Here is a 19,023-nt window from a genome sequence, read left to right as displayed (position 1 = left end):
TTCACTTCCTTTCGCTTCCTTAGATTTTGCGTCGAGGTTCAACTACGAACTCGAAAAGGCAGAAACGGCCAATACCAATTCCTGACTAAACCGTTAGGGACCAAGTTAGAACCAAGTTATTGGTTCCGCTTGGTCAAAAATATGTCGAAAAATAATAATGCGGGCGTAGTATAGAATTTATGCAATGTCCTAAGTTCTTAAGCAATATAAGGTGATCACTATATGTCCCTCGGACACAGCTTCCTTTCTCGAGAGACGGGTACTGTAACACGATAGGCCCGGCGGGGGACGGTGACCACAGATATCTCAACTAGGTTGAGATCCAGACCCCAATTCCCTGCTTCAGCGAAGATTGACGGAGCTGAGAGATGCAGCTATGCAAAACGAAGTATAGAAGACAAATCGAAGGGCTTGTAGAAGCCTTTTGTATGGCCAGCAGACGACGTGCCATGCGACTTGGGGCTAGCTCTTTTTCAAAATGCAACGACGAAAAGACGCAGATGGATGGAGTCGGCTTCGATCATAAGACGGGTTATATTCCTTAGTGAGAGACGGGTATTCCCTGTTGTGCAGACGTGCCTTCTGTGGATATCTCTTAAAAGGCAAAAGGTATGGACAGCCGGAGTGGCGACTGAGGCATTGACTTCGAATGCAGGATGATGGCAATTGCTGCAGGAACGCCTCAACTGTTCACAATTGAAGGGACTGGAACTCTAAAGGCTTGAACCTATTGAAAGAATAATTTGTATATTCCTTGTGGAGCTGATGGATTAGCAGTCTCAATCCTTTCGGGACCGATGATTGCGGAGGGCGCGGCTTGGAAGAAGAATTCGAAGCCAGAGCTCGTTAGCAGCGCGCAGGCGTCAGTCGGCCCTGATTATATTCCATTGCATTTTGCAAGAGACAAGCTTTACAACTTCCACATGAAAGTTTTTGCGCAACATTGCAACGGTCTCCCCGCATTTTTCATCCTTGTTGAATGCCCTGGTTAAAGGTCGCGATGTCATCGAAACAAAAAACAGGGGCGTTTTCACCCAGGGCTCAAAAACTTAATTATCACGATATCGTTACTGTGATAACGGAAAGGTCAAAGCATGTCGACCTGCCTTTTCTTGCCTCGGCTTTTACAGTTCCCAGAGGTTTCAGTGTGTCTCTTTTAGTTCCGTCCCCCAGGTTTTCTGCAGTCAGATAAGTCTTTCTGACTTAACCGCAAATGTCGAGCATTGACGCTGTTCGGTTGTAAATACCCACATGGGACAAGCTTCCCTGCCCTTCACAGGCTTGCCTTTAGGAGCAAACCATGCCCGAAAGAATGATCAAAATCACAGGCTCAAGTGGCAGTGGTGTGCTCCAACCTCCTCAAGCGGCTCGCGATCCTCAAAATCTGACCGGGTTTCCCCTCATATGATTGTGGGGTTCCTTGCAAAAGGGGACAATCTGGAAGTCGAGAAGGGCATGAACATGATGACAACCCGCCATGGGCCAGCGATCAGTATAAAATCTCAAGCTGCGAACACAGCTGCAAAGTTGAGCAGCCGGTTCCTGCTGGATCCAGTTAGAGGTATTTGTGGGACGAAAGACCCTGTCCCCACAGGCCTGTCCTCTGCTACCCCTCCCCACCATCGAAGCTATCGACGACGTGCAGTAGGCTGCCGTCAGTTTCCGTGCAGGTGTCGAAGCAAGACAGACCCGTGACTTACTCTCGCCTTTGGTTCGGTTCGGATGGCCTAGCTATGTCACTTTCTGAGGGTTTTCCTCTCAACTATAATATGCAATGAAAGGTTGATCGAATAGCCTGAAACTAACTTACATAGGCGGGCACAACACACCCATACACAGCATTTCCTTTCAATTCAGCAGGTCAAGATTATGGTAGACGAGGTGATTTTTATAGCTAAGTAATCCTTTTTAATAAGGATTGCTCCTAGTATGAAAATAGCGGTGGCAGAAAAATAGAATAACCGTTCATCCACATTTTTCTTGCCATAGTAATTTCAATGTGGCGGATGTTATTTGTTTGGCGGCCGTTTTGAAGCTTCGAAGGCGAAATGTATGCTCTGTCTGGAATATATACAGCTGTATTTGCACAGGTGCCGCTTGCCGGTGCTATAAAATGATATTATCGGCCAGCCATACTTATGTAAGTATAAATCTACACTTAAATACTTATATTGTATTGCGAATGGTTTGATTATACCAAGAAGGGTTAGTCAACGTACCATGATATTTATTTCTGTTTCCTGTAACAAAGATCTTATGATGTACGTATCTTCCCGTCGAATATTGACCATCTGACCAGCGTCACCGTTTACCGTTATTTGGTAGGAGACCCATACGGTACCTAACATAAACATATCCGGTATTCTGGTTTCGTACTTAAAATGTACTCGGATATGAGTGGGAGGGGTTGCGACTGGTGTAAGCACCTAGTCTCGTAGCTGCCGGTGATTCTGGTTTCCTCGAGAGATGGCTATCATGGGAATGGAGGCGTCGGCAGTCGACATCTTGATTTTGTGGGTGATAGAGGGTAGGTAGGGCGAATGTGTGAATGGAATCATCGATGTGTCGAGGGATATTTATATCCAAAATTAAATTGATTCCAATATTCAGATTGTGGCCGATCTAGTCATGTTACCTAGTTGCAGATCTAGAATGTAGACACCAACATTAATATTTATTCATACAAAATACCTAGCTATAGGTAAGTATCAATTGCAATGGGTCCAGATGCAATATGGGGTTTAACAATACCCAGCCTTTCACTGCAATATGATATCTGAAGGTCCACATAACTGATTGAAGAATAGCTGGTACATATAAGGCTAGTCTCAAAGCCAGACGGCATGCGGCCTAGGTGGACTTTTTGTGTTAGACTGGTCTCGGCGTCGTCGCCGCTAGCGAAACCAAGCCAACATTGCGCAACACGTCGTCCGAGCTGACCGACATCACGCCCAGGCCAAGCTAACTTGCGCTTGGATTCTTCAGCCTCTTCGACGCGTGTAGTAAAGCCTCAGCCCGTATATAACCAAGTATTTAAATACCAGTCACCCAAGAGTAGGCTTTAAGCCAATACTTTCAGCCTTTCTTAATCTCAAAACTGCCAGCACAGCACCGTAACGTACAGAAATACAGTCACAATGGGTCTCTGGTCGAAGTTAACCGGCAAGGATAAGCAGGAGGACTTCTCCCACCTGCAGGGGGGAAGCTCATCGAGCGATGATAAGAAGAGAAAGGACGACTATTCTCATCTCTCCGGTGACAATAAAGGAAAGAGTAGTAAATCAGAACAGGAATACCGTCCAGTATATCGCCCACCTAGTGAATCCTCGGGTGCCCCCCCTGGATATGATATTCCCCCTCCTGGATCTCCTCCTCCGGACCACTCCTATGCGTAAGTCATTTCTATATAAGTACTTAAGGATATATAGTAAATTATGTTCTAACACTCAAATATTTATGCCAGTCCCCCTTCTCAGCTTCCTCCAAGCTTCGGCTATGCCGGTGGTTCATCCAGTGCCCCAGAGTATCAGGATTACGCCCCTCCAATGGGTCCTCCACCTGGATATATGATCTACAACGTCCAAATTCCACCTCCAGCGGTACCACAACGCTCTAAGAAGTATTCTCAGGGCTTAAACGCTAGTGAGGATGATGCTGAAGCTGGTCATCAGTACTGTCGTGACAATCCTGTCGCCCGGCCCACTCACTATGATTCCGCCACCCTCGATCGCATTGCTCGGGGCGAGGTCGGGCTTTATATGCCAGGTCATTTTGGGGGGCATTTAACGCCCGAGTCGAACCGTCGATTTGAAATTCGCACTCACAAGGATACTCAGGATGCCACCCTTCTCAGTGGGCTTCCCCTCTATTCCTCGCTTGGGCACTATCCTCGCGACAAGGCTTATAAGACTATATATTATGAGATCAAGATTAAGAAGTTGCATGATGACTCTTCGTTTGCCATCGGATACACGAATGTTCCAACTCCACCAATGAGATTACCCGGTTGGCATCGTGGAGGACTAGCAGTCCACTCCGACGACGGTAACAGGTATATCAACGACCCGTATGGTGGTAAAGAATTCACACATCCATTCGAGGAAGGAGAAACTATCGGGTTGGGGATAAGGTTCCGTATGGGAATGGCTCAGGCATTCCTAACAAGAAACGGGAGAGAAGTTGATAACTGGATGATCGATGAACCAAGAGACTGGGAGGATACACAAAGGTTGAACGGAGACGGAAATATCACCGGATTGATGGGAGATAATGATTTGTATGCCGCGATTGGAGTTTTCGGAAAAGTGGAGTTCGAGGTTGAATTTGGGTATAATGAGTGGCAGGATTCGACGATTCAGCATTAAGGCATTTGATATTGGCCCGGTACAGGATCAACTGGAGCTAGGTGGAAAGCATTTATACGTAATGTTTACTAGAAAATCGTGAGCTCAAAGCATGGCGGATGTCAACCACACCCTTGGATGAGATAAGGAAGAAGGGCATCTGTAATAATCGCAAACATACAACAGGTTTATGAAAGCTGCTAATATACGCTTGAACCGGTCTCGAGGCTATGCGTCCGAAAACTATTACTCTCGGGTTTTTTCGAACAACCTTCATACATGGCCACAGGAAGGCTGTTGCGGCTCCAACAAAAACAACGCCAGATCACAAGGCTTCGACATTCTAGTATACCAACCGGCCAAAGACACACATGAGACCTCCAGATCCGATATATTAAGCCTTCTTTACGCTCGCCTCACCTTTTCTGTGGTTTGTCTTACTGCGGATGCCAAACGCGAGATCCAACCAATGCAATGCACCAGCGCGAATTCGTGAAACCGGTTCGACATCTTGATACATGTATACACACCGCTCCCTACTCTGGATGATATAAAAAATGTAGACGGTCGTATGTCTCGACGCTTGGAGTTTGGTACCCGTATAGCCTTTCGGGGATTTTTTTGACCCCGCGGCTTGAGATTACTAAAAATTGCAGCACGAAATCCCAAAATTATATCAATCTTAAGATCTTGCGTCGAGGCGGCATAAATTACTGCAAGATTTGTTTCACATTGAACAAAAAGCGCCGATTCAATCGCATCAATCTCATTATCCCTCCAGTTGCAAAAGATGTGTACTCTTTTCAGCCGCCAGCTACCTAGTTTCCATGTAAAGAAATATAAATCTCCTCCCGCCTCGGCAATATCACTTTTGTTCCTTTCTACTTGCATCTCGCACATTCCACCGTTGCCTTACCTACTTCCTTACTGCAGTGCGAGTGTCACTTTTTTTATTTATTTTTTCGCTACAAAATGTGCCTCCCTAGGTTTTCTCTCGTTGAAAAATACGACGATGATACGAGTTACACAAATTCTCGCCCCGTAGTTCGTCGCCCCAGCGCCGTTCACGGTAGTGTATACTTACCTCTCAACTCTCTTCGTTCCCTCAAGAGCAAGCATTCCCATAGCTCTGGCTCCGAAGCTCACTGCTGTGACTATGACCTTGGTCAGTTCGTCACTCGTCGGAACGGATACCATCCTCTCCACGGAAATCGTGGTGATAGTAAAATGATTGTCGTAGACAACTCTGGTGCAAAAAGATCAGGAAGCGGGGCTACTGCCGTCGAAATCAGCGACGATAGGAATGGAACCACGACTACTATCCTTGCTGCCGACGGGAGGCAATCAAACAGTAGCTTGAAGTCTGTATGTTTTAACAAATATAAGTTTGAGAAGACCTTCACAACGCCAGACTCCGACTCGAGTTCCTCGTCGGACGATGATGATACCTCGTCGGCGTCCTCCACGGACTCGGATGATTCCCACCGCTCACATCGCGGTAGATCCCACCACCGCAGTTCGAGTCGAAGTCGAAGCCATAGTGGTAGCCGAAGCAAATCGAGGTCACGCTCTAGATCGAGGCCCCGAAGCGTTGACAGCCAGCGGAGAAACTTTTACATACCTCCATACCCGCATCTAGGACACGGATATCCCCTATATCACCAACAACGGGCTATGCCAGTCCCTATGGCGGCCCCAGCTCCAATGATGCAAGCGTATCCTCAGAATATGGATCCTTCCGTACAACCACAAAGGCAGATCGGAGCTGGATTGATTACCGCCCAACCACAACAAATGGTCATGCAGCCGGTGCCACAGATGTCGATGCATGATCCTACGCACGGTATCCATGGCCAGTACTATCAAGGTCCTCGAGTTGGGCCTGTTGTTTCCCAGACGATGGTTCCGCTAATGGTTGGGCCTCATCATCCACTACCTGAACCTGACGAGGATCAAGGTTGACTTGAGCTATGAATAGGCATCGTTTTAGGGACGAAGAAACTTCGTTTGCATTCCTTAGTTATCTACAATCGTATGCAGGTTTGCAAAGGCAGTTTCGGTATTTCCTTTTTTTGTCCCTTTTTTGCTCTTTTACAATTTTGGACTCGGTAGCCTATCTGTAATTATCGGTTTAGTCCTTCGCAATGGATCTAATTAGCTATATACTCCCTAATTCATTCGTGATACATTGAAAGAAAACCTACCGACTTACAAATGGGCGATACACTCAATCTCGACATCAGTTCCGAGTGGGAGCTGGTGAACGGCGATGCAGGATCGAGCCTAGATAGAATTAGTTATAATACCCCAAAACAAAAATAAAATAGAGTGGAATAGATAAAAAAAAAACATACTGGCTTAACATCTCCAAAGAACTTCTCATAAACAGAGTTAACCTCTGTGAAGTCTTTCATATCTACCAAGAATACAACAACCTTGAGAACTTGGTCCATGTTCGAGCCAGCGGCTTCAAGAACAGCTCCGAGGTTCTTCAATGCTTGTTCCTTTAGTCGCACGAGATTATATTAGCTATCTTCCCTTTTTATTTGGGTCTCGGGCATCAGCAAATGTATGGATAACTTACAGCTCGAACGGCGATAGGACCTTCCAACAGTTGCTTGGACTCGGGGTCCATCCCCAACTGACCAGAAACATAAACGGTCTTGTCGTGGACAATTGCCTATAACAGAATACCAAAAAAAAATCTCCGTCTTAGCATTTCAATTGAACCCCCACAGTATACTTTGGGACCTTCTATAAATTGCCCCACCTGGTTATAAACCGGAAATGGCGGAGGCGCCTTATCCGTGCGAACTGCGATCTTTTGGGACGACATTGTGGTGGTTATGGAAAGTGTTCTGGATGGGCAGACTGGTAGTTTAGAGGTTGCGATTGGTAGGATGAGTGGATGTGGGATTTTGTGTAATTGGTGGCGGAGGAGAGTGCGAGGTTGGAGGATCCGAAGTCGGTGGAGGGGCATGGCGGGGGAATTTTCGTGTTACATCTCATAAGCAGACCGTGATGCACTAGTTCTAGGTGCCTTCGCTTACCGACGGCCTATTGATATTAATAATCCATCGTCGGCAGAATACCACACGTAACAACAAATTGTAGATATAGATAGAAACCAGATAGAAGTTCGCAATAAAATATCGGGTACAGAGGCAGTTTTCTTTAAAAACAACCTGCCCGGGATAGTCAACCACGTAGCTACCTGTGAGCTCGCACTTAAGAATAGTCTTGTGTAACCGAAGAATACGCCCGCATCCGACTTTGAAACAAATATTGATTACAGTTGTACACAGATAGGATCACGACAACTGAGCACCCACAATGAACTGAATAAGTCCTATTCCCATTGTGAGGGGAAGAATGTGCTATCCCGTAGGGCTATCACTTAAAGTCAGAACGCTAATAGGTTGGGTTTGGGAACAAGTTTTAACAGCAGTTATGAGCAATACTGAATATACCCTAGGCCTGCTTTCTAGGTAATCATTTAACCTAATAGCTGGCCTAGGTTCTGTCCTCATTCATGCACCTGCTATGATATGGGAATTGAACATAGCGGCGATGAAACCGATCCATCTAATTAGCAGCCCTCTAAACAATATTAATATTAGAACGTAATTTATATGTTCTGTGGCTTGTGACAGTTTTAGAGGCTGAACGGGGTAGGATCGGTGGGCGAGACGAGGGCTTCACGGCAGCAGGCTTACATCATTACGCCACGGTAAAGCACCATCTTAACTCACGGACTTTTCCCCTCTTTTTCTTCACCTGATACACCCATTCACTTGTAATACATTTGCATGCAATACGTAATCGATAATAAGCGGGGTTTTATTCTCAGGTAAGTACTTAATAACGGCCCAGGAAATTTGGGTGCTCCAAAAAAAAGAGGGACGTTAAAACTCAGCAATCAATGAAGTTGTTCTAGTCAAGTATATGCTAGAACCCGAACGAGAATTGCTCTAGGTTTTGGCGGACTAGAATCCAAAGGGAAGATTTTGAAATCAAGATGTATTATTGACCAATTGGGTAGAGCCGGATATGATGTTTTCTCGAGCGTTGGCTGTATGTATGGTTATTAACGTTAATTAACGTATATATATGCTAGCCTCGAGTCCAGGCGTTCTTGAGGCGGAGTATAGATGCGACCATTTAGTTGAGCTATGTCGACATGTTTTCTAGCTCTTATAAGTACTTCATATCACCGAAACCACACAAGAAATATTAAATCTCCGAAACTACCGCTGCCAACTGGATGTGGTTTGTAAGTAGCCAGAACGTACTAGAGTGGTGTACATGTCCTTTGGTATATATCATGATATAGGTCGTGAGAGTGAAAATCTAGGCAATTGTTGGGAAACGTCTAATTTTAAATATTCTATGGTTCGCGACAACAAAGAGTTCGCCCTCGTATTGGACTTCAAGTTATGGAAATTTGACGTGTCAATTATGGTTAGCATTAGAACCACTTCGTGGAGTGTTGTCGAAGTATCGTCAATTTGTCTGGCGTGCAGGTACAGTGTAACTTTCGCTATGTCGATCATTTTATCCTAGGCAGCTGTTCTCGTTGTAGCCAATCAAATGGGCGAAATTTAGTAGCCGAGTCTGAGGTCTGAGAGCTGCGCATGATGCTGTATGATATCTAGAGGTTACTATTGCGTTTGAGAGCTTGGATCAGTAGATATTACATATTGAACAGGGTATGCTTTATACAGGCGTAAAATGTCACCGTAGTGGGTATTTCGGTGAAATTTCGAAAAGGAAATATATAGGCAATGCGCCTGGTCAGCTGATATCGACTAATTAACGACGTATTTGCAGAGTGCTCGTTGTTAATATATGTGCGACGTCGATACGTATCGAAAACGGTATGAATTGTGAGATCTGTCCAAGTTTCATAAGTGATAAGATTGATAAGAATTCAAGTATGATTTCGACGGGCATCCCAGCTGACATGATTCTTTGTCAAATTGAAGATAATTTACCAGTAACTTGGCTGCCAAATTGTCTAACTGTGAGTAAGATGAGGATACGAAAGAGTTGTTATAATATAGGTTCTACTTATGCGCAAAGATGTCGTCTTCCACTACGAACTTCAGAACCGTCAGATAATCCTACCGGATATATTATTATCACGGCTATCAACGAAATGAAACCGATCGAGCGCACGAAGCCCGTGACTCCCAAATAGGAACTATTTTCCGTCAGATAAATTGCATGCAATTCCATTGCCCAGAAACTTTAATTTCACACAGGCGATTCCGAATCTGGTGGTAGCGGGGCTGCGATACGCAATTTAATTGTATCAGGTTTCGTAGCCGAGCTTCACCCATTTTGCTTCAGAAGAAGACGAGTTTCATGATAACCACAACATCAACACGACAGGGTCATAGCTCATAGGTATTACACACCGTTGAGTAAGCTCTTTTCATACCATCGTAAATACTAAATCGCAGGTAGTCGCGATTGCTAGCGGACAAGTGAAGGTTACGCTGGAAATCAGGAGAAGTGGTATGGGAAAAGGTCCTCGAATCGAACGGTGAGTCGGGGCGGGGACAAGGGAACCTTCGCTACGAGATATCACCTGTTGACTGGGATATCTCTGCAACCCTCCCGTCCAGTATTACCCGTGGTCTATCGGCAGGCATCTATGCATACCGGGGGGTTGCAGAGCTAAAGTACAGCTGCAGCTTGGGGGTTGCCTGCTAGCGAAAGAAAGGCTACAGATCTTGCATGCATAGTGCCTATGTCGACGGGATGTTCACCCGAGGGTACTACCGCGGACCCAATCGGGCCATGTCTGAGCCATCCAACCTAGCAGTATATGTATGTGAGTGTTCGCTCAGGGTTTCTATCATGTCAGATAAAATTAATGATAAGAGACTTAGAGGTCCCCTCTTTTCGGCAGCACAGCGACTCTTTCGTCCCCAAGAAATTACGGTTGGTTTCCTAACTAGCCATTGAGAAGATAGATAGCTAAAGAGCCTAGGTAACCAATCCTCATAACATTTGAAGATGGCGATCGCAAGGAGTATCCCTGGCGGAAAGGTAACGAGGTTCCAAGGCGACGATGGTGCTCAACCTGCAGCCTTCCAAAGGCCTCATTTAATTAAGCCGGGAAACTAGGAACAGGGTTCTTGAGCTATGTGACCAGGCTGCAAAACTTTTAAATGGACCTTCTCTTGAATTTTGTATAAATATTGCAGCGCCTCTCTCGTCACACCGCTTTTTCGCGAGTCTTCCTTTTTGCGAATCCGAAATCGATTTCCTAATACGCTGATAAAACTAGCATAGCCCACCTGTCACCCATTAAAAATACGAGGTTCTACGACATTCGGATTTTAAATTTTTAATTACTAGGAATACCTTTCCCCTTTATCACGACAGGTCGTTGTCACTTTACGTTTCAATTTCCGACGGAGTACACCCTTTCGCAATCCACAGGATCCCAGGTGGAATCAAGTGTTGGATCTTTTTTGTTTTTCCAGCCCACTCTCAGGCCCATTTGTGTGCTGGCTGCCCTTGCTTTTCGGAGAATTTATTGAGTGGGCGGGGAGAAAGTGGTTAGCTGGAGGCGGTCCCTCAACCAATCATTGGCTAGAATCACATAGTGGCCCGACACTTCACGCACGACGCTAGGCAATCTCGCAGCATGTTTCTCCAGTTTCCCATGGGAGAGTCGCAAAAGGGTGTGCCTTTTTGGTTAAACCGTATCGACATGTCTCGATAGTGATACCGTCCGGTTCCTTGCAGTGTGCCCAGGCCCGCTCGATATTTCAAGAGCTCGTAGGTATAATACCCCTGAAAAAGCCTCAGATATCGGGGGAATTTACAGTATAAAGTCTACGGAATTTTCCTATCTGTGAGGCTTTTGATTTTTCCAAGAATTGGTTTCTACTGGTTGGGATTCAAAAGTTTTCCGGTTGAGACTTGGAAAAGTTTTCCCTCGACCTGTTCTTTTCCATCTTCAACACTTTCAACACCACAACGCAATTTATATCACAATCGGAAAACGGCACAGGCTTAGATTCCTGAACTGTGGTGTGGCTCCATGAAAACATTCCGACTGGTTCTGTGTCACATTCTTTCCGAATAGGCCGGAGTCTAGAGTGAGGAAGGTGAGCTTTTTCATTTTGGTTTTGCAGACTATCTGACATGAAAGATATAAAGAACTTGGAACGAAAATTTTTCTTGTTTTTGGAGAGCTTTTCTTTTCTTTTCTTTTCTTTTCTTTTCTTTTCTTTCTTTTCTATAACTTTACAATCTTCAGGATTGAATTTTGGACAAAGAATAAGTTAAGTGGGAGTTGAATGGGTATTCCCATTCTATGAAAGGGGGAAGGATTATATCGACAATGTTAACATGTTCGACGACTGGATCCGACAACTTGCAACGAAATGGATAGCAAAATAAAAAATAGAAAGCGTCAAGCTAGACACTACCCCTTATCACCTTCGACACCGTATATCAGAATGCACGCCGAATTTGGAACAAGTAGATGCGCAGAAGAGGAAAAAACATTAAAGTTGATCCCAGAAAATATCATTGAAAACCCCAGAACGCCTTTTTCTGAACCCCAAACAAGCGACACAATTCCAGGATATCTTGAAACAAAGCGCAATATGGACAATAAAAGAAAATCGCATATCGACAAATCCGATAGCGGAAAAAAGTTTGGGAAAACAATGAGAAATCATAAATGTACAAATAGTTAGTAGAAAACGGTGAGTTTGGCGAGTTTGTGGGAATGCCTAGGGTCGGTTGCAAGAGATATACTTTTGTGATCTCTTATTCATTCTTCGGTTTGTGGAATTTATTCCATGATTTCTTTGAGTCCAATTTTGCCACGCCTGGGAATTGCAGCTTCGGGGCCAGAACCGCTGTCTCTTCGCGTATCTCTTTCAATTGGACTGGCTTGAATTCCGGGACCCCGAGGTTCATGGTCTCTCTGTGGATTTGCAACCGTCGGGAGACCACGAAGTGGTGGTAACTGGATATGTTCGGTTCGGGGCGTCAATTCGGTAGGAGATGCATACATCGGCCCGACACCAGGGGACAAAATAGAAGCCGGGCTATTTCGAGTATCGATTGACGAGGTATATGAGGACGACATGGAATATTGGTGGAGGGAAGATATAGAACCAGGTCCGTGTGACGGTTGGTTTTGTAATGTTTCGATCGAATTATCTCGTCTGTGAGTCTGAGCGGCTGGGGGTGGGTATGTTGATGATGAAGGTAAGACAGGAGCTACTAGCACACCTATTGGTCGAGAAGTAGGCGGTTGTGCTGGAGCTGATATCTGTGGTTGTCCAGTTGGGTTTTGAGGAATTTTCGGATTTTGAGGCGGGAAGTGCGGCGAGGAGAAAGATCTATTGCGCTGAAGTCTCTGGGGAAGAATGCTATCCGCAGAACCCCGGTGCGGTATCTGAGGAAATATCGGTGTCTCGGGTGCCCTAGTTGTCGACGGCCCGGTGAATGAGCGGTTCCTCACAACGGCTACTTCCATCGCCACAAAGTAAACGCTGGCCCTACTTAGGTAGAACCTTGCGAACCCCTTGATCACAGCGGAGTCGGATCTACGAAAGTCGAAATATTCTTCTATGACAGGGCCTCCCCGTAAACCTGCCCGTAAGTCCACTGAACTCGACCTCTGTAAAACGTTGTAGACATCTTGGGAGGGAGGAGTTCTATAATGGGGGTCTTCCTGCTGTATTATTGCCTTGATGCAACGTAGTACACGGTCCAAATTCTTGAGATCAGTTGGAGAGTCGGTAGCAAGGTCGTATACTGTCCTCCTCAAATTCAAATCGTGAGCCGCAAAACCCAAAAGATCTTGGAATCCCCCGGTCGAACTAGCCACTACTAAATCTGTCGTAAGGAACGCGGTGGGAGGGATGTACTGATTGGCTTCGAAAGACTGCCCACGGGGTATATGCAGCGGCTCAGTGAACATTGACCGCGAGGAATAGTCTTGCCTCGCGGGATCAGATAGGACGTATGGTGCGGTCCTAGACGAGATAGAAGTCCGTCCCACTCTGTCGGGACCGGGTAAGCGCATTCCTCTACCATTCAACGATCCGGGGGAGGGCAGCCCGCCTCCAAGGTTCAACCCAGACCGCGAGTCAATCGCCCTAGCCACTTCAAAACTGTGCCGCACATCCCTTAAACGCGGGCGACCTCTCTTCTTGTGCTCAACGTCAACGCACGAGTCCTGCAACACAGAGAGGTCAGTAAAATAATTTGGGTGACGGAAGGGATTCATAGTCCCTTATCAGTCTTTTATGAAGGTAACTTACTTGCTTTCCCGTTGATACACAGCGTGGGCAAGGCCGTTGAACTAATTTTGGGTCGTCAAATTAGCAATTTAACTTGAAAAGCAGCCACCAAGAGCCACGCTTTTTAAAAGCCAACATTCCCAACGCAGGATGTCGCAGATGACCATCACTATAACTATAATATAAAGCTCTGATGGAGTACTTTTACATATTGGATGCTTGAGTATGCGGGGAAAGTGGAGAGGCTTTTGACTTGTTGAAGTTGTTTGTGCTTCGGTGAACCATGCCCCTCCTACACGGAACCGAGTCTGCGAAACGGAAAAGGGGACTAGATGTGGATGTACAACTTACCATCACAAGCTAGATGGGCGTTTTTACAATTCACACATGCAGATGGGACATGTGCCTTAGCCCTTCTAGGGGGTTGCTGTGGTGGAGAGAAAGGTTGCTGTCGAGGGGATTGATGAGAAGAAAAATAGGATGATTGGCTTTCGGGGCGCTGTGATGTTGGGGACGAAAACTCAAGACGAGGCCGATACCCCGACGGTGTCACAGGCAGAAGAGCATTTGGATCACTTGTCGGACTCGTTATTCTTGCTGTCGCTACTGTATCTGTTGATAGAGTAAGCCTTGAGCTAGAACCAGTCGCCGGCGCCTGTTGGGTGGCATAGTGGTCTGAATTTGGTGATCTTGCAATGCCATTCGGTGTCGAAGCTGAGGGATAACTTGATCGATATGGCAAAGGCGGGGTCGAATTGGACATTGGCGAGAGAGGATAGTTTAGTGCACCAGTTTTGTACGCTTCCTGCCTCTCCTTTAGACAGTCTGAGCCTGAATTTTTCAACGAAGAATTGTACTCAGACGAAGGGGGCGACAGTAATGGCGATACGACGCTACCGGCGGATGGGTGCATCTGGCAAATATTTTCTTGCTTGATATTGGACTCAGCCAACGACAAATATATCCTTTTGAAATCGGTTTTCTGAAATCGTTCCCACAAGATTTGTTCTGGTTTTCGAGTTACGCAGTACGATGTGCTTCACGGAAAAAAAAAAAAAAACTTATCCACCACTAGCAGACGGGCTCCGCAACTCAATGAATGTCTACTGCAGTACCAGGGAGGCGAAAGAGAGAGAGAGAGAGAGAGGGAAACGAGGTCCTAATAACTATCAAGTTGTCCAACTTTTTTCTGTCGAGGTACCAAAACGACACATTAGTTTTTATCTGCGAACGGTTAAAGTCCAATAGTCAACGTTTCTTCGGTTTTTTGCCTCAGCTTCGGATGTATAAGTCGAACCAGACAGAGAATAGGTCGAGTATTCCAAAACAATAAAATAAAATAAGATGAAAAAATAAAAGGTTTTTCGAGGTGGTGTCCTTGAGGTATGTACCCAATGGAAAGACTATTGGTGGTAGACTTCCTCCGGGTTAGCTTGCCTAGGTGAGATTCGCAGGAACACAAATTGACAAGTTCAAGAGCATGGGCCCCAAGAAAACGGTTTTCGGTAACCAAGGAGCAGTCGGGTTCTCCAAGGTGGGTTCAATATATGTATATGTATGTCACAAGGTCGGATATCGAGCAGCTGCTGGATGCTTGAGGAGGTCTGATGTTGAGTTGCCCTAAAAAGCTTTCAAGAAAAGAAAAGGACCTTCGAATAGGCTTCAGGACGAGAAATAGTTTCCTGCAACGAATGAGACGACATTATAATTGAATTTAGAGATAGTGCTGCTATATTGCTTGTGCTGGCTGCGGGGAGATTGGCGGACGGGTGTGGTAGGCGAACAGAAGCAATTTCTCGGCAAAGTTGTAAGGGGAGGTACAGGTACATGTACCAGTCTTTTAGTCCGTTACCATCGGGCTCCCATGAAACAGGTCTTTCCAGGTGGTCATTTGGCCATGGGTTATTCGGCCATCTCGTTTTCGGGTTACCGTTCAAAGGCACTAGTGTGGGAGATTTCAGGAGTGATATGGCGTGAGCAAGTGAGCAAGTGAAGATGCATAAGCGGGTGCATCTAAGCTCCAGGGTATCCCGAACAACATTCTCTTCCCATTGCGAGAGAGTAATCAATTCTACGATATATCCTTTTGGACTAGAGAATTAGAGTTATCCATAGCATTCCTGGCATATATTCCCATAGCCATCCAACGTTCGATTCCCCCTTTATCCTGTCAATTCAATAACGAGCATAACACGTTGGATCTTTCCCAGGCCGACTCCATGTCCGATTAACTCTCGGATCTCTTTCCTGAACAGGTATCAAATAAAGGAATGCGGCAGGAAAACCATGGGTCTCTCTTCAACGGTCTGGTCTACAATTTGCAAGTTGATCAATTGTCGTTTCCGATTGAATTGCAATTGTTAAAGGGGAGCGCCGAGACGTTGGCTGAAATGCGCCAGCTCTCGCGCCTTGCCCCTCTATCGGGTCCAAATATCGATTGACTTTTGCGACAAACGTATTTGGAATCTCCAAATCTCTGTGCACACATGCCTAATTCGCTAGTTTACAATGCAGCGGGAGTGGGACTGTCAGAGATGATTTGTTTTTCCCCCTCCGCTCCGTGATCCACGCGCAAAAGACCAGATGGTCCTAGGGGAAATGCTGTCCTTGTTCAATATGGGCTCGTCAATTAAGGTTGGACTTATTTCGTGCGAAGCATCTTGACTTTGCCCTCCGTTCAGCCTCCAAAATCTTGGTTTGTGGAAGGAAAGCCACAATTCGAATCAATAAATTGCAGGTACGTCTCCCCATACGACCTCTGAAACTATCAAGCTCGCATAGCCCTGAAACCTTGTTACTCCACGGCAAAATTAATTATAATGGAAAAGAAACGTGACAAAAATTTTCCTTGCGATTAAAATATTATTTATTTTCAATATTATAGTGAGAAGTTAGTATTTTCAGGAACACTTTTTGCAATCCTCGGGGCGTGCGCGTGGCTAGATTCTAGCAGCCAAAGTTAGGGACCTGCTTACTGCGTCTGGGCCTCAGCAAAGCTAGACGGGTTGGTGCGAAATGTCTCTAACTGCCGGCTGGCGCCAAAATCGTGCGGCGGCGGGCCATGGGGAATCTTGGAAGTAATGATCGGCACCGGGGATTTCTCTACTGTGCACAGCATAAGTATATGCGCATTTTCTTTCCTTTTGTTCTGGCGTGCACAACAGGATCCACCATTCTGACGCACGAGAGTGCTTCGAACATGTTCCGTGGCTGCATGGCGAGCCTTCGTTCGCCAATCGTTCCCCTCTCTCGCATGGCGATCGAAATAATTGCGAAGGAATGCAAGATGGTGTGAATAGCATTTGCAGGTTTTCCCTGAGAAAATTCTTGTCTACCGCCTCGGAAAAAACAAAGTCTCGGAAAGATCAAGGCATCGACGGGAACTGTCATCGACTAGATGCAATTACGTACTGCTTAACTCCGAGGGCTGTCCCATTATCCAGACCACTGGGATCAGAGCCTGGGGCACGGTGAAGTGGTCGGCCGGGCCAAATGCAGAAGATCATTTGGGACGTTTCTCAATGCTTCCTTAGCCGATCGGGCTCTAATCTTTGAACGGCCACGCATTTGGCTAGGAACTAGGATCTAAGATTTCACTGACCTGGGATGCAAACACGCTTGCCAAGTTTGTTCAGAATCTTGTCTAAACTGTGGCGCGCTGACACAGCCAGTACCTTCCTTTTCATATAGTACCTCGGTTTTTCCAGAAACTAGAAAGTGTTTGAAGCATTACGAGTCCAGTCAAATTCGTATTTTTTAGGTTAAATGGCCCTCGGCACCGATCTTGCCGCTACATTGAACCGTAAGATTTCATATCTCTATTCAAGATCAGGGCAGGATCTAGGTGTTCCTCCCTGTCAGCCACCATTGGGCCCGGCTTCCTTGAAACTTGCAATATTGCGCGTAATGTATATCGGAAATATCATGACCCTTGAGGGTGGTGATACATGTGTGTCCCTCATTTTCCATGTGTGCACGCAAATAAGAAATGGTCCTTGAGGCTGTAAACTTTCGCCCTTCACAAAATCTTATTTTGTTCACCCTGGCGACAAGCAAAGTTTGGTACGGTAAACGTTGTGGAGCGTGCCGTGCAGATTCTGGGAATCCAGAAACCCTTGTCCTGGGCGAGAATGGCTTACCCCCGCAATTCAATATCACCACCCTCATGCTATGATTTCGTAGGGTTCAGTTCAATCAAGTCCAAGCAGCCGAAATCTGCCAGATGCGCAAGGACCTTCCACTCTACGTTTTCCGACATTGAAAGTTTCTCTGTAGCTGTCTCTCCACGGGGTACTCCGGATGGACACTTTCGCTTGTTGTAGCCTCCAATTTTTCTCAAACGCGGACAGCGACTATCAGACGAATTAAACCGCAATTGATTGTAGCCATATTAACCAGTGGTTTCCAAAGCGCCCTTTCCGTGTTACATGATACAAACTTATTCCTCCCCGCTCAACTTCGATACCGAAACCTCGATAACACGCATTGCAGATCAAATCCCGCACCTTCGCTATCAACATATCTATCTCTCTGATCTGTTTGGGTGAGACATTTTAGCCGTCACCGTCCAATTAGACGAAGTCTGTAAGCGTTTGTGGAGGAATTGGACAAGCATGTTCTCGCTACACACTATGCAGTGTGCAATCCTGCAGACATTTTCCAACTGAGCATGTTGCATTGGGATGTTTGTATCTCTCGAGTTTGTCGTCTGATCTTGGGCGGCCTGCCATGTGGGAACATCCTCTCTGTTCCTGAGAACGTGTTAAGCCGCAGCCACGAGAAAAAGAGCCGATCGGGGCGCTTAGATTCCAGGAACCAAGGGTTTCTTCCATTGGAATCCGAGCGCGACGGCCCCGTTCCCTATAAATTTGTGTTTCAACGCTCCCAAACTTTCAAGCTCCCTTCAATTTCAACATCCCCGAAGCCCTGTGACGTAAAGTGGGTCCGCCTAGTGTACCGTATGTGTGGCCATTTTAGAAGCCTTTTCATTGGACTTCTCTTTCCATCTAAGACACAGTCTGTGCCGTCCTCTGTTTTTGAATTTTGGGCTTGAAACAAGGTTAACCTTGCAAACAGGCTCTGGATAGCAGATTATCGTGCTTTCCCTCGTTCGGGACCGCGAGCCGAGCTGTTAATTGTTATCGGGTGAACCACCTTTTTGCATTCCTATATTACCCCGTTAAGAGGAACCCAATAGAAACGTGGCGGGCTTGATTTTTCCGCAAATTTTCTCCGAATTGCTCCAATATTTATTAAGGACCATCGCCTCGTGGTAAAAACCGCGTGTCAGTGGTACTTTCTGCAAACGATCAGAGTTACATAAATTCAGAGTATCGTGCCGTGTGTGACGAAAGGAGGAATAGTTGACTATACGGAATAATACAGCATGATTCGAA

At 46.0% G+C, this 19,023-nt stretch overlaps 4 protein-coding genes across 4 annotated transcripts; 2 read left to right on the top strand and 2 right to left on the bottom strand.

The window, feature by feature from the left end:
* Positions 1-3,137: 3,137 nt before the first annotated feature.
* DFL_005895 (uncharacterized protein) lies at positions 3,138-4,364 on the top strand (the record flags this gene model as incomplete). Its single annotated transcript, XM_067635221.1, has 2 exons — positions 3,138-3,391; positions 3,464-4,364. 2 exons carry the CDS (start codon positions 3,138-3,140, stop codon positions 4,362-4,364), a joined length of 1,155 nt encoding a protein of 384 aa, XP_067489673.1.
* Positions 4,365-5,315: 951 nt separating this feature from the next.
* Positions 5,316-6,305, top strand: DFL_005894 (uncharacterized protein; the record flags this gene model as incomplete). Its single annotated transcript, XM_067635220.1, has 1 exon — positions 5,316-6,305. One exon carries the CDS (start codon positions 5,316-5,318, stop codon positions 6,303-6,305), a length of 990 nt encoding a protein of 329 aa, XP_067489672.1.
* Positions 6,306-6,434: 129 nt separating this feature from the next.
* Positions 6,435-7,179, bottom strand: DFL_005893 (uncharacterized protein; the record flags this gene model as incomplete). The annotated part of the gene is made up of 6 exons (XM_067635219.1): positions 6,435-6,480; positions 6,556-6,626; positions 6,698-6,718; positions 6,779-6,847; positions 6,928-7,023; positions 7,114-7,179. 6 exons carry the CDS (start codon positions 7,177-7,179, stop codon positions 6,435-6,437), a joined length of 369 nt encoding a protein of 122 aa, XP_067489671.1.
* A 4,986-nt stretch (positions 7,180-12,165) lies between these two features.
* On the bottom strand, positions 12,166-13,305 carry DFL_005892 (uncharacterized protein; the record flags this gene model as incomplete). The annotated part of the gene is made up of 1 exon (XM_067635218.1): positions 12,166-13,305. The coding sequence occupies one exon, from the start codon at positions 13,303-13,305 to the stop codon at positions 12,166-12,168; it is 1,140 nt and encodes a 379-aa protein (XP_067489670.1).
* Positions 13,306-19,023: the final 5,718 nt, after the last annotated feature.

Source organism: Arthrobotrys flagrans (assembly GCF_004000055.1).
Source record: "Arthrobotrys flagrans strain CBS H-5679 chromosome Unknown unitig_9, whole genome shotgun sequence".
NCBI lineage: Eukaryota > Fungi > Ascomycota > Orbiliomycetes > Orbiliales > Orbiliaceae > Arthrobotrys > Arthrobotrys flagrans.
This window is presented reverse-complemented; position numbering and strand designations above follow the sequence as displayed.